Source organism: Salvelinus fontinalis, unplaced genomic scaffold (assembly GCF_029448725.1).
Source record: "Salvelinus fontinalis isolate EN_2023a unplaced genomic scaffold, ASM2944872v1 scaffold_0203, whole genome shotgun sequence".
Taxonomy (NCBI): Eukaryota; Metazoa; Chordata; class Actinopteri; order Salmoniformes; family Salmonidae; genus Salvelinus; species Salvelinus fontinalis.
In genome coordinates, this window is record NW_026600412.1 from 128,248 (window position 1) to 144,182 (window position 15,935).

The 15,935-nt window shown below is 41.8% G+C and overlaps 1 protein-coding gene across 4 annotated transcripts in view; it reads right to left on the minus strand.

The window, feature by feature from the left end:
* Positions 1 to 2,697: 2,697 nt before the first annotated feature.
* The window catches only part of LOC129844684 (endonuclease domain-containing 1 protein-like), a 113,557-nt gene continuing 100,319 nt past the window's right edge, over positions 2,698 to 15,935 (minus strand). For 2 of the 4 annotated variants that reach the window (XM_055912726.1, XM_055912725.1), the window contains exons 4-6: positions 9,304 to 9,366; positions 5,054 to 5,307; positions 2,698 to 4,836 (exon numbers count right to left, since the gene is read on the minus strand). In XM_055912726.1, coding sequence (XP_055768701.1) covers positions 4,252 to 4,836; positions 5,054 to 5,307; positions 9,304 to 9,366 — 902 coding nt within the window. In that variant the 3' untranslated portion in view covers positions 2,698 to 4,251. Of the gene's footprint in view, positions 4,837 to 5,053; positions 5,308 to 9,303; positions 10,602 to 15,935 lie in introns of those variants that run through there. The other 2 variants (XM_055912724.1, XM_055912727.1) reach the window with 2 other exon arrangements.

Consider the following 15,935-nt stretch of genomic DNA (forward strand, 5'->3'; position numbering starts at 1 on the left):
GCCCCTTCAGTTGCCTTCCACTGAATGCAGGGAAACATTTGGTAATTATTTTTACAGCAGCTCAACCAGTGACATTTTGATGAGAAATAATAGTATTTATTGTTTGTGGACTTGGACAAAAGGGGAACATTTCCTGGTTCAAGTGTGGCTGAAAGTGGGATGAAAATTCTGACAATCTGTTTTTAGTCTGCTGGTTTAGCATAACTGAATGCAAATATGCTAATTATCAATGATATGGATAATAGATCTAAAAAACAGATGATGGAGACTAATTGGAAATATATTTATCAATCAATCAATCAATTGAAACCTGTCCTGCTCTCAGCGGTCATAGAGTGGAGGTTTGATAACTGGAACAAGGCTGCCACCTGCTGGTGAGATGATTCTACAACACTGCTTGAAAATCCTTTTTACATTTTTTTATTTAACCTTTATTTAACTAGGCAAGTCAGTAAAGAACAAATTCTTATTTACAATGACGGCCTACCCCGGCCAAACCTGGACGATGCTGGGCCAATTGTGCGCCACCCTGTGGGACTCCCAATCACGGTCATGATCATCAATCAATCATGATGATTCTAGAACACTGTTTGAAAATCCTTCTTGACCAGCTCCAGGTATGTTTTGAGACATGGTAGCTTCTTGACCAGCTCCAGGTATGTTTTGAGACATGGTAGCTTCTTGACCAGCTCCAGGTATGTTTTGAGACATGGTAGCTTCTTGACCAGCTCCAGGTATGTTTTGAGACATGGTAGCTTCTTGACCAGCTCCAGGTATGTTTTGAGACATGGTAGCTTCTTGACCAGCTCCAGGTATGTTTAGAGACATGGTAGCTTCTTGACCAGCTCCAGGTATGTTTTGAGACATGGTAGCTTCTTGATCAGCTCCAGGTATGTTTAGAGACATGGTAGCTTCTTGACCAGCTCCAGGTATGTTTAGAGACATGGTAGCTTCTTGACCATCTCCAGGTATGTTTAGAGACATGGCAGCTTCTTGACCAGCTCCAGGTATGTTTAGAGACATGGTAGCTTCTTGACCAGCTCCAGGTATGTTTAGAGACATGGTAGCTTCTTGACCAGCTCCAGGTATGTTTAGAGACATGGTAGCTTCTTGATCAGCTCCAGGTATGTTTTGAGACATGGTAGCTTCTTGACCAGCTCCAGGTATGTTTAGAGACAAGGTAGCTTCTTGACCAGCTCCAGGTATGTTTTGAGACATGGTAGCTTCTTGACCAGTTCCAGGTATGTTTTGAGACATGGTAGCTTCTTGACCAGCTCCAGGTATGTTTAGAGACATGGTAGCTTCTTGACCAGCTCCAGGTATGTTTAGAGACATGGTAGCTTCTTGACCAGCTCCAGGTATGTTTTGAGACATGGTAGCTTCTTGACCAGCTCCAGGTATGTTTTGAGACATGGTAGCTTCTTGACCAGCTCCAGGTATGTTTAGAGACATGGTAGCTTCTTGACCAGCTCCAGGTATGTTTAGAGACATGGTAGCTTCTTGACCAGCTCCAGGTATGTTTTGAGGCATGGTATCTTCCTGACCAGCTCCAGGTATGTTTTGAGACATGGTAGCTTCTTGACCAGCTCCAGGTATGTTTAGAGACATGGTAGCTTCTTGACCAGCTCCAGGTATGTTTAGAGACATGGTAGCTTCTTGACCAGCTCCAGGTATGTTTTGAGACATGGTAGCTTCTTGACCAGCTCCAGGTGTGTATTGAGACATGGTAGCTTCTTGACCAGCTCCAGGTATGTTTTGAGACATGGTAGCTTCTTGACCAGCTCCAGGTATGTTTTGAGACATGGTAGCTTCTTGACCAGCTCCAGGTATGTTTAGAGACATGGTAGCTTCTTGACCAGCTCCAGGTATGTTTAGAGACATGGTAGCTTCTTGACCAGCTCCAGGTATGTTTTGAGACATGGTAGCTTCTTGACCAGCTCCAGGTATGTTTAGAGACATGGTAGCTTCTTGACCAGCTCCAGGTATGTTTAGAGACATGGTAGCTTCTTGACCAGCTCCAGGTATGTTTTGAGACATGGTAGCTTCTTGACCAGCTCCAGGTATGTTTAGAGACATGGTAGCTTCTTGACCAGCTCCAGGTATGTTTAGACATGGTAGCTTCTTGACCAGCTCCAGGTATGTTTAGAGACATGGTAGCTTCTTGACCAGCTCCAGGTATGTTTAGAGACATGGTAGCTTCTTGACCAGCTCCAGGTATGTTTAGACATGGTAGCTTCTTGACCAGCTCCAGGTATGTTTAGAGACATGGTAGCTTCTTGACCAGCTCCAGGTATGTTTAGAGACATGGTAGCTTCTTGACCAGCTCCAGGTATGTTTAGACATGGTAGCTTCTTGACCAGCTCCAGGTATGTTTTGAGACATGGTAGCTTCTTGACCAGCTCCAGGTATGTTTAGAGACATGGTAGCTTCTTGACCAGCTCCAGGTATGTTTAGAGACATGGTAGCTTCTTGACCAGCTCCAGGTATGTTTTGAGACATGGTAGCTAGCTGGTATGCTGGACTGGTTGGACACATAGTTAAGGCAAAGTTTGAATGAATAACTGACAACTAAAATAGTACTTTCAATCATTTTTATTTTTAGCTCAAATAATGTGGTTTAATGTTGAATTGGAACATTTTGGAGTCACTTGGTTACATTTAAACAGCATGAGAACAAAACACCAGACTCTCACAGGCTTCATTCATTATAGATGTTTATTCCTTCAAATGGGAAGAAGATGGATACATACAGTGATATAATTACATTCAGAACATATAATAGTATCTCTATGGTAACAGTTATAGAATTACATTCAGAACATATAATAGTATCTCATTCAGAACATGTAATAGTATCTCATTCAGAACATATAATAGTATCTCTATGGTAACAGTGATATAATTACATTCAGAACATATAATAGTATCTCTATGGTAACAGTGATAGAATTACATTCAGAACATATAATAGTATCTCTATGGTAACAGTTATAGAATTACATTCAGAACATATAATAGTATCTCTATGGTAACAGTGATATAATTACATTCAGAACATATAATAGTATCTCTATGGTAACAGTGATAGAATTACATTCAGAACATATAATAGTATCTCTATGGTAACAGTGATAGAATGACATTCAGAACATATAATAGTATCTCCATGGTAACAGTCATAAGGAAGTCACAACCTGACAAACTGTAGACCAGGGTTGGGGTTAATTCTATTTCAATTCCAAATGTTCCTCATTGAAAAGCATTGCAGAGAAATGGATTTCCAGTGTACTTCTAGAACTGACTGGAATTGAAATGGAATTGATCTCAACCCTGCTGGAAGCCTAATTATTAACATTAACAAGAGTAATGGCAGCACATCATCAAGGAATTAAACTGTATTTTATTTATTAAAACAGAATTCTGTTCCCTTACATACTTTTTATATTTGATATAAACAGAGAAGAGATGGACAGAGGGAAGAGAAGAGTAGATACTATAGATATATATAGACATAGAAGAGATGGACAGAGGGAAGAGAAGAGACTATAGATATATATAGACATAGAAGAGATGGGTAGAGAGGGGAGAGAAGAGTATATAATATAGATATATATAGACATAGAAGAGATGGGTAGAGAGGGGAGAGAAGAGTATAGACTATAGATATATATAGACATAGAAGAGATGGGTAGAGAGGGGAGAGAAGAGTATAGAATATAGATATATATAGACATAGAAGAGAAAAATATTACAATTGAAAGTGTACATATGTTGACATGTAACCCTCATTACCATTATAACCCTCGTTACCATTACAACCCTCGTTACCATTACAACCCTCATTACCATTACAACCCTCATTACCATTACAACCCTCATTACCATTATAACCCTCATTACCATTATAACCCTCATTACCATTATAACCCTCATTACCATTACAACCCTCATTACCATTATAACCCTCATTACCATTACAACCCTCATTACCATTATAACCCTCATTACCATTATAACCCTCATTACCATTACAACCCCCATTACCATTACAACCCCCATTACCATTGTAACCCTCATTACCATTATAACCCTCATTACCATTATAACCCTGATAATCATTAGTCTAACAGTAATGATAGTTTGTTGATATGGTGTGAGCATCTGTACCCAGATCATCCAAAGATCCTTCCAGAACTATTTCTCATGGAATTGTAAAGATTCCTCACTACGGAAGGAATTCTTCCAACTGGGTTAGGAGGAAGTGGTAGGTTTAGGACCTCTTGGACAATCTTCTGGGAACACCTTGACAGGACCATCTTTACCTTTGTAATATCTGTTCAACATGATTTCGAGTGCTCCCAAGGTTTGTTGATCCAATGCCCCTGTCCCCTTCTTGTTCTCCCCCCAGTATGCTCCGGCCATCCACTTCTTGTTCTTCTTGTACTTCTTGTTTTCACAGCAGTAGGCTGTCCACATGAGATACGGGATGTTCACTCGGTTGTTCAGTTTGGTTTTGTTGTTGTTGGGAACTGCTCCAGTCACCACATAGGCTTTTATCTGGTCGTTAGCATCCTTACAGTTAAGCTTCAGAGTTCCTCTGACATTTCTCTCCATTGTCTTCCAGCTGCCATCGTTGAAGGACACCACCTGGGGAACGATGTTGGTCAGGGTAAAGGTGGACTTCTGAGTATCAAGGTCATGAGCATGTGAACTTGGGAAGAGGTGACCTCTGTTCACCCCTCTATATTTTGAGTTTTTATAGTCCTTTTGCTCAGCCTGGTGTTTGTAACTGCCTCCCTCTTGTATCTGCATTTCAGTGCGGTTTACCCCTTCGAGCTGCAGGAAACAATCATTCATTCACAAGTTTTCTGTACAATAAACCCCCTTTTCTGTACAATAAAGCCTCTCTTTTTTGGGGGGGTTTCACAATCAAGACAATCAAGTCTCTATACCCTCCATAGTGGTAGTTCTATATTCTGTAACATAACTGTCTGTGATATATACCAGTAAACAAATACACATGTTATGTTATATGACAAAACATTAGTCCTACCCCAGGCTCGATCATCCAGCGATCTATTGGTCGACCCGTTGTATTACCAGTGAAGGTGTAGGCTGAGAACACAGGGATCCTGTTGAATGTGTCGTAGAGAGTTGCAAACCTGTAGAAGTTTTTGTACTTCTGGCAGATCGGCTTGTAGCGGTCCTCATTCTTGAATATCCCACCAACCAAAATACCTGGGAGATTTGGAGTTGTCCCCTTCAGGAAGAAACTCTTGCACTGTGGAACATCACTGAACTTCTTCACTACATGAGAGAGAGCAGGAGGAAGGAGAGAGAGAAGGAGGAGAGTAGAGAGATGATTCAATATCCCCATCATCACCTGAAGACTGTACACCAGAGACAAAGATGAAGTTACAGAGACCAGTTGGTAGACTGGAGACTGTTGATCTGAGTCAGGACAGACTGCTTTAAATAGTTATTTCAGAGACCAGTTGGTAGACTGGAGACTGTTGAGCTGAGTCAGGACAGACTGATTTAAATAGTTATAACAGAGACCAGTTGGTAGACTGGAGACTGTTGATCTGAGTCAGGACAGACTGCTTTAAATAGGTTTTCAGAGACTCCTCCTTCATGTGTCAAGACAGAAAGAGTTGATTTGCATAAACTCCTCTGTATGTTTCCATGGAAACTGCTGTAACAAATAACATGTGACTCACCTGTAGTTTCTAACATGTATGGACCCAGAACTTAATCACACAAGATTATAGTTCTGGGTGAATGAGATTAGACTGCTCAAATAGTGACTGAATCCACACTTTGGTTCTGGTAGAACAACGTTTTAGGATAAAAACATGACTTTACTCAGCATAGAGTCTGTCAGAAGATACACATCACACTATTACAACAGTGGGACTGTTCTGGAATTACGGTTGCTGAGTTCACATTCATTAATATCCCACAAGGCTTAGCGACTCAGCAACTCAAAAACTCAAAGAAGTAAACTTGCATTTCCCTTGACCAGCAAATCAATATATTTAGTATGATGTCTCAAAGGCCTCACATACATTACAGATATGATTACAACTGAATGAAACGGAGGAAGATGTGTCCAACTGAATGAAACGGAGGATGTTTCATTAATTAATTAATAAAGTAATGGATGTTTCATTTACTGGTGTTGTTGGAGGACCTTGTGTACAACTTGGTGTATTCTGTGGTCTGAACACTGAGTTTATTTCCAGTAACTAAAGTAGGTCACAGTAAGAGTTGACACAAGGCTGTGTATGTAGAGTTAGAAAATGTGGTTCCTAACAACACTGTGGTCAGAGCAGCACTGGACTGGTTAACACCTCAGACTCAGCAGCTGTAGATTCTTCAGTTGAGGCCTTTTCTCAGTAAGAGTAGAGGAGACTGGGGAACAGACTAACACTTTTAGGCTTTAGTTTATTAGGAAAATATTATTTAAGTTAGATTTATCATACTTTTATACAAACAACATATCTCAGCTACCATTACACACTAAGTATGTTCCTAGGACATACCAGTCATTTACAATTCAACCAAGTGGTGGGAATTAAATGTTACAATTGACCCAGTAGGTGAATGTTCCACAGGTCAATAATTTAACAAAAAGAGAGGAGGCAAGTATATTTACTCAAGTGTCTCAAAAACCTTTTTTTATTGAAGAAAAAACTTCAATAAAACTAAAAGTAATCAATGGATTTAAACAAAACCTCTTGGTCATGTAGCGACTAGAGCTGGGCGATATGGCCAAAAGATCATATTATATTTTTCACATTTTTGACGGTATTTAATGTTTTTGATTAATAAAAGTTGTCCAAGAGAGCGGAGAGGGATGGCTCAAGTAGCAGAGTAAACTATAAAAATGGACGTTACACACAGCGTATCACATTTAACAAACCAAACATTCAAATACCGTTCTAGAAAGTAAAGTAAAAACTCAAACCGGTCCTTGTATCAACACTGGTATATAGTAAAATACAGTATACCGCCCAGCCCTAGTAGAGACACTAACCAACCATTATCACATTGAATAAGAGCTTTCTACCTGGTTTCTAATTGGACTTATTTATCTGTTACAACTGACCCTGTGTTACTTTGTTCCCCAGTCTACCCTACCTTCATGTATAATATTTAAAGTGACTGCTTCACTTAAGTAAAACATGTTTAACTTCTTCACCTACATACAAATGTTAAACAGCTGAAGCAGGTCACACAGTTTTACTTCCTGTAAAGGTGTGGACGTTTATTTGCTAAGTGTTCACATCAAATGTTGCCTTAAATGTTGGTCTTGTATGAAATACTATTGTTGGGGGTTACCCTGGGGGTCGGAGGTGGGGCTACACCAATGCCATGATTAATAAAATGATCATTAATTACTTAAAAATCATACAATGTGATTTTCTGGATTTTTGTTTTAGATTCAACTCTCACAGTTGAAGTGTACCTATGATAAAAAATTACAGACCTCTACATGCTTTGTAAGTAGGAAAACCTGCAAAATCGGCAGTGTATCAAATACTTGTTCTCCCCACTGTATGTGATAACCTTTGTGTGCTTGCAATGTGCAACGATGTAAAAGTACTGGGTGATGGAGATGTACTGCTTTAGTTCTCAGGCTGAGAACTGTCTGCTCCTGCTGATAGTCACTCAGCCGCAAGGCCAAGATGTTCTGAAAGTAGCAAAGAGCCTGAGACCACACAGGTGTGGTTGATGGCTCATAGCAGAGTGACAAACCACAGTCTTGACATGCTTTTCTAATCTTAGATACCTTGTATCTAATCCAATGCCACAATGTTAAGGTATGATTGACGTATGCATTTGACATAGGTTGTCCACACCACCTGGTATAAAGTTGTTGTCCACACCACCTGGTATAAAGAGTGTTGTCCACACCACCTGGTATAAAGTTGTTGTCCACACCACCTGGTATAAAGTTGTTGTCCACACCACCTGGTATAAAGAGTGTTGTCCACACCACCTGGTATAAAGTTGTTGTCCACACCACCTGGTATAAAGAGTGTTGTCCACACCACCTGGTATAAAGTTGTTGTCCACACCACCTGGTATAAAGTTGTTGTCCACACCACCTGGTATAAAGTTGTTGTCCACACCACCTGGTATAAAGTTGTTGTCCACACCACCTGGTATAAAGAGTGTTGTCCACACCACCTGGTATAAAGTTGTTGTCCACACCACCTGGTATAAAGAGTGTTGTCCACACCACCTGGTATAAAGTTGTTGTCCACACCACCTGGTATAAAGTTGTTGTCCACACCACCTGGTATAAAGTTGTTGTCCACACCACCTGGTATAAAGTTGTTGTCCACACCACCTGGTATAAAGAGTGTTGTCTCCTGTTTTACCACACAGATCTTTACTATAGACTACTGAGGTATTCTGGATGTGAGTCTCTGTCTGCAATGACATTTTATTACTAAAGAGTTTTATACCAAGGTTCCTGTGTCATCTATCTGGAAGACTGATTGTTGAAGGAAACTCACATCACCCCAGACAAAGGACACTATGAATCAATTTCTTATTTCATGAAACTACAGGAATCCTTTGTTTCAGGGAAACATTATATTTGTTCAACATGCGTGTGGGGAGGAGTTCCCCTTTCTGTCCAATGAGGTCATTTCTGGACAATATTTCAGCCAGTAAAATGATGGTTCTACTTTAGAATGTGGAACACACAGCCAATAGGGAGGTTTGATTGTTACACATGATAAATAGTCACACCTGTTCCACATAGAGAGGAGTTTATCCAACCCTCCTTGTCCAGTCTTGACCACTAATTATACCAGACAGGACTCATCTACATACAGAGAGGAGTTTATCGAACCCTCCTTGTCCAGTCTTGACCACTAATTATACCAGACAGGACTCATCTTCATACAGAGGAGTTTATCCAACCCTCCTTGTCCAGTCTTGACCACTAATTATACCAGACAGGACTCATCTTCATACAGAGGAGTTTATCCAAACCTCCTTGTCCAGTCTTGACCACTAATTATACCAGACAGGACTCATCTTCATACAGAGGAGTTTATCCAACCCTCCTTGTCCAGTCTTGACCACTAATTATACCAGACAGGACTAACTCTAGGCCAGTTCCTCTGTTTACTTCAGACATATCTTATTCCACATATCATCACAGAAAAGTTAATCAGTTAGATAATGTTTACCCAGTGGCATCCTGAGGCATTGATAGATCATGAGAGAAGAAAATATTAAATGACCATTTCTAAGCTGCTCATTTATTATGGAAAAACTCACCCCAGCACTTTCTGAGGCAGAACTTGGAGACAGGAAGGATATCACCCTCTTCTGGTCTTCTCCCTACCAGGGAAAGGACAGTGATGAACTGTGAGCTCTGTAGGAGGCTCCTGGTAAACAGCATCCGGTCAATCCACTGCTGCTTCTTGTTGAGAGATGCCCGCCGGCTCTCTGGAATCACCAGCTGCATTTAAGGGAGAGAGAGAGAGAGGCAGGAAGGACATCACCCTCTTCTGGTCTTCACCCCACTGGGGCAAGTTCAGAAGCCTGGGGTGGATACAAGTGGGTCTGGAGTAGATCACCAGGGACAGGGGCCAAATGTGAGGCAGGAGGGAGCGCTGGAGGTACCTGTATGTCCAAGGGTTCATACCTAATACATACAGAGAATACATAAGTGACAGATACAGTACTAAGCATTCTCAGCACCATGAGAGCAGATCTACAGCATGAAAGGTAAGTGACAGATACTAGATTTAGTTGTGTAACTAAAGGACAAAGAATGCATAGGCCTTTATGACAGATACAGGAAGGGAGTGTCATAATGGAAGGGGTTTCATCTGTAAAAAGTCCACACTGCATTTATGGAAAGCTGTGTATCATTCAATACATGGACAAATAGTAAGATTAACACAATGCATATCTTCCATTATTGTAAAGTATTCATGCTTGCAGAATGCCAAGGGAATTGAATAGCCTACCTAACATTGCAATACATTGCAGAACCATATTCATGTGTAGATTGAAATGCAAGGCAAATATCCCGATTATCACACCATTAAACTAGATAACATAATACATGTATAAGCTAATCCATGACTGATACATGTTGAATAAAACTGTTATACACTGGAACCGAAAATAAACTACTGTACAGTAGCATGCTAAAGTTACTGAACTGTAGCCTGCATCACGTAAACACTATTTCACAACTTCACAGACTTCTTACACCATACAACAAAGCACGAAAATAAGCGATAGTATGCATTAAAATAGCTACGATTGTAAAAATAGTATTGAAAATGCAGACAAGTGGCCGCTGATTGTAACGGTAGTTACCGATACCAAACCAATGCTACGGGTATCAGAGGTAGATGACTGCAGAGATAGAACTGTATAATGTTTTCAATTCACTTTTCCGTTCGTCTTACAACTTCACAGATGTAGCAATAAGATTACAATCAATTTCATCCAACCTTATTAAAGATACCTCCTCTGTAACTCTCCTTGTGATTTAAACAATGATCCGATGAAGGGAAAGTGTCTTCTTCTTCGATGGAGTTTAACGGCGGTTGACATCCAATGTTAAGGTGCATTACCGCCACCAGCTGGACGAGGTATTAAATAAGAAACGTAAACAAAATATTCCGGATAAGAGGTAAAACGATATCATACAAAATAAAACACGTCAACTAAAAAAAACATCATACGTCTTCAATCCCAGTCCAGTCCAAAATACATCCCTACACCGGCTCAGGGGCCTGTGATGGGGCTACATTCACCGACAGGATTTCTTGCACCGAGGAAATCAGGAAGACCCCCAAAAACGTTCAGCTGCATTCACAATGATTCCAATGTTCTCAGACTTCTTCTCTGCTTGTGTTGTACAGTTTATGACCATTGTATTATTTATGCCATTTCCCACCTGGACAAAATGAACACCTGTGTGATAATGCTGTTTGTTGACTACAGCTCGGCGTTCAACTCCATAGGGCCCTCAAAGATCATCAATAAGCTTAGGACCCTGGGACTAAACACCTCCCACCGCAACTGGATCCTGGACTTCCTGACGGGCTGCCCCCAGGTGGTAAGGGTAGGTAACAACACATCCGCCACGCTGATCCTCAACACGGGGCGCCTCAGGGGTGTGTGCTCAGTCACCTCCTGTTCACTCATGACTGCACGGCCAGCCAGCCCATCATTACGTTTGCTGATGACACAACAGTGGTAGGCCTGATCACCGACAACGATGAGACAGCCTATAGGGAGGAGGTCAGAGACCTGACCGTGTGGTGCCAGGATAACAACCTCTCCCCCAACATGATCAAGACAAAGGAGATGATTGTGGACTATAGGAAAAGGAGGACCGAGCACGCCCCCATTCTCATCGACAGGGCTGTAGTGGAGCAGGTTGAGAGCTTCAAGTTCCTTGATGTTCACATCACCAACAAACTATCATGGTCCAAACACACCAAGACAGTCGTGAAGAGGGCAAGACAAAGCCTATTCCCCTCAGGAGACTGAACATATTTGGCGTGGGTCCCCAGGTCCTCAAAATGTTCTACAGCTGCACCATCGAGAGCATCCTGACGGGTTGCATCACTGCCTGGTATGACAACTGCTTGGCCTCCGACCTCAAGGCACAACAGAGGGATGTGTGTACGGTCCAGGTTTCCTGCCATCCAGGACCTCTATGCCAGACAGTGTCAGAGGAAGGCCCTACAAATTGTCAAAGACTCCAGCCACCCCAGTCATAGACTGTTCGTTCTGCTACCACATGGCAAGCGGTACCGGAGCACCAAGTTTAGGTCCAAGAGGCTTCTAAACAGCTTCTACCCCCAAGCCATAAGACTCCTGAACATCTAATCAAATAGCTACCCAGACTATTTGCATTGTCCCCCTTCTATGCTGCTCTTGTTATTTACTGCTGCTCTTTAATTATTTTAATTAAATAAAGGTAAATACATTTAATTTGTGCCTTTGATTTGAAAGCCTTCACATGCCCCACAGGGCTCAAACTGTTTGAATCAATGTTGTTTTCTGCGCATTAACTTAGCTAGCCAACGTTGCCATGACATCGCCTAGAAGTGTGATCGGGGATTTCTATTGGACAGTTTCTATACATCTTTATACTGGTTGCGAGATGTCGCCACTAGATGGCGCTGCTGTTCTGTGTATCTGAGTGTGATACTATATAGTACTAGTGAGCCAAGTTAGGCATGACTTACTATGCGCTGAATGGAGCTGTATGCGTACTACAGAGTTATGCTGAAGTAAAGACTAACTAATCAACATTACCTTGCTCTTGTATAGAATAAACACCGTACAAAACACTACTAAACCATCTTTGGAATAACTGACAACTAAAAGAGGGCTTTCAATAATCACAATTTTTAGCTCAAATAATTTGCACCAATGTTGAATTGTCTCATATGGGAATCACTTGGCTACATTTACAAGCCATACCTACAAAAAAACAGACTTTCAAATGCTTCATTACAGATATTTTATTCCATCCATTGGGAAGAAGATTGATCACATTTAGAAAATAAAGTAGGATCTCTATGGTTACAGTGATAAAACAAACAGAACCTGACATACCGATAAGGGGAATAAGGGAAAGCTGGTCAGTTGAAGGAATCCATCCCAAATGTGTCTTTCACATCAAACCCAAGCCCTCTGAATCAGAGAGGTGGGGGGGACGGCCTTAATCAACATCCACGGCACCCAGGGAACAGTCACTGTTGTTGGGGGTTAAATGCCTTGCTCAAGGGCAGAACGGCAGATGTTTCCACCTTGCCTTCTCAGGGACTAGAACAAGCAACCTATCAGTTACTGTCACAACGTTCTAACCTCTAGACTACCTACAGTATACAGGGGCAATATGCAGCTCAAACAATAACACATTGTCTCACCCCGTCACTGTTTGGGTTAACAGCTGAGGGAAAAGGGCTGGAGAAATGTGAACACTCTCATATTCATAGACAGAGCTTCTGATGCAATGACTGACAATCCATGATATCAAAATTATAGTTTTAACCATGTTTTGAGGGTATACAATGTTTGTTTACAACTAATACAGCTGTCTACTACAGCAGGTCAGGTCAGTAGTCTATTAAAGCAGGTCAGGTCAGTAGTTTACTAAAGCAGGTCAGGTCAGTAGTCTACTACAGCAGGTCAGGTCAGTAGTCTACTAAAGCAGGTCAGTAGTCTACTAAAGCAGGTCAGGTCAGTAGTCTACTAAAGCAGGTCAGGTCAGTAGTCTACTAAAGCAGGTCAGGTCAGTAGTCTACTAAAGCAGGTCAGTAGTCTACTACAGCAGGTCAGTAGTCTACTAAAGAAGGTCAGTAGTCTACTAAAGCAGGTCAGGTCAGTAGTCTACTAAAGCAGGTCAGTAGTCTACTAAAGCAGGTCAGGTCAGTAGTCTACTAAAGCAGGTCAGGTCAGTAGTCTACTAAAGCAGGTCAGTAGTCTACTAAAGCAGGTCAGTAGTCTACTAAAGCAGGTCAGTAGTCTACTAAAGCAGGTCAGTAGTCTACTAAAGCAGGTCAGGTCAGTAGTCTACTAAAGCAGGTCAGTAGTCTACTAAAGCAGGTCAGGTCAGTAGTCTACTAAAGCAGGTCAGGTCGGTAGTCTACTAAAGCAGGTCAGGTCAGTAGTCTACTAAAGCAGGTCAGGTCAGTAGTCTACTAAAGCAGGTCAGGTCAGTACAGTAGTCTACTAAAGCAGGTCAGGTCAGTAGTCTACTACAGCAGGTCAGTAGTCTACTAAAGCAGGTCAGGTCAGTAGTCTACTAAAGCAGGTCAGGTCAGTAGTCTACTACAGCAGGTCAGGTCAGTAGTCTACTAAAGCAGGTCAGGTCAGTAGTCTACTAAAGCAGGTCAGGTCAGTAGTCTACTGTGCTAATAGTTCAGAAAGTATTGTCATTAATAGTGAATGTTGATCACAGCGTGAAACTCAGGTCAGACTAAACCAGGTCCATTATTACCTGCTTGACCTGATGATGTCACAGGTTCCTTGTGGTTATGTCACTACATCATCATCACCAGCACAGAAATAAATACAACAGGTAGGTAATAACCTTTGACCCCAACAGAGACACAGTCATCATCATAGACACAATGATCACGTACATCCCGATCCTTGAGGAGAAGCGCTCTCGGAGTATCACCTTTTGGACACTGATCTGGGGGGTTAGGGGTTAGTGGTAGGGTTAGGGGTTAGTGGTAGGGTTAGGGGTTAGTGGTAGGGAGTAGGGGTTAGTGGTAGGGTTAGGGGTTAGTGGTAGGGTTAGGGGTTAGTGGTAGGGTTAGGGGGTAGTGGTAGAGTTAGGGGTGGACTGGACACCCCCACCATAATGATGGTTCAGCATGTTATTCAGGCTGTCCACAGCATGTTATTCAGGCTGTCCACTTCTCGCCCTCCTCTCTTTTCCTCCCCAGCAGCGGTCAATTTAGGCTGCCTGCACGGCTGGTTGGTACTCTCCCCTAATTGCTGCCATCAGCGTCTCCATTCCGGGTTCTCCCAGCAGAGGGAGCCAACGTCACGGCACGTACCTCCCCTCCACCACCAACCCCCGGGGTAGACCTCCCAGGATACCACCATGATTGTGTTTCTCCTTGCAGGGAATTAGACAGATGAACTGCATCCTGTCCAAGCCTCCAAACCAGAACCGTGGGGAGACATCAGCACTGGTCCTTTTTAATAATATAAACTCTTATTGGTTTCCTGTATCTGTGCATGAACCCTTGGAACACAGTCCATTGAACAAAATAAGTCATCCCCAAGTGAGGGACATCAAGGAGATGAACCTCCAACACTCGGAAGCTTGTTGGGTACATGAAGGCTCATGACAGTTACGTATTCTTTGTTCCAGACCCTTTCTGACCTCATTCAACTAATTGTGATCTACATTGAGGACCATGAATAGTTGAACAAGGTGTTTGTGCTGGGCTGGCAGGAAAGAAAACGTGTACACAGTGCAGTACCCTGGGACAGAAATCACCCACATCTGTATTTTACAATGAGCTTTATGAGTTATAATGAGATGACAATTCTGCATGATAGAGAACAATGTGTGGATCTACTTCCATCTAACCACAGTGATGCTGCTGATTAAACTCCCGACTAACCTCCTGGGAGAGGGTGATGTTCCTGTTGGACCAGAGGTTCCCAACTTCTTTACATCTGTCTGGGTGATGGGGAGGGATGTGCTTCAACCTGAGGAGAACAGAAACATAAGGGGGGGAATTAACCTCACTGCTCAAATGTCAGTGTTGGTTCAAGTTGCTGAGAACCTCCAACTACCTTTATTAATGTGCAATGTTTTTGTAAAATCGACGCCTTGCAGCAGAATGTTTTTCTGTATGAACCACGGGGAATACGAATATAGACGGCTGCATGCAATGCCTTTGGGTGGTAAGATGAAACAACTATATCTCCATCTGTATTGACTGATCATATAATAATGTACAAATAACTTGGCTGGCTAACATGCCTAGATTGAACAGAGTACAGCTGGTTAGCTGCATTTCCAACGTTTTTAAATCACATGTGATGAAGAGGTGTGAACTGAACTGAAATGAACAGTTGCCATCTTTAGTCTCTGAATTATTTTTTATAGATTTGCTACATTTGTCATTAGCTGACCAGCAAGTTCCTCAATTCAGGGTTAAAAAATGTCTGGGTCTTCACAATAGGTAGTATATATATATATATATATATATATATATATATATATATATATATAATACATTTCACAAAGTTATTCGCTATTCCTCTGGAACATTTTCTCCCAACCGGGGACTTTGTCCGCCATTAATTCAGACATTTTGTTTTATTATTTCCGCTACTTGTCGCAAGGTGTTATGGGATAGCCTCCCCGGTGAAGGAGACATCAACGAGGCCTTCAAAAT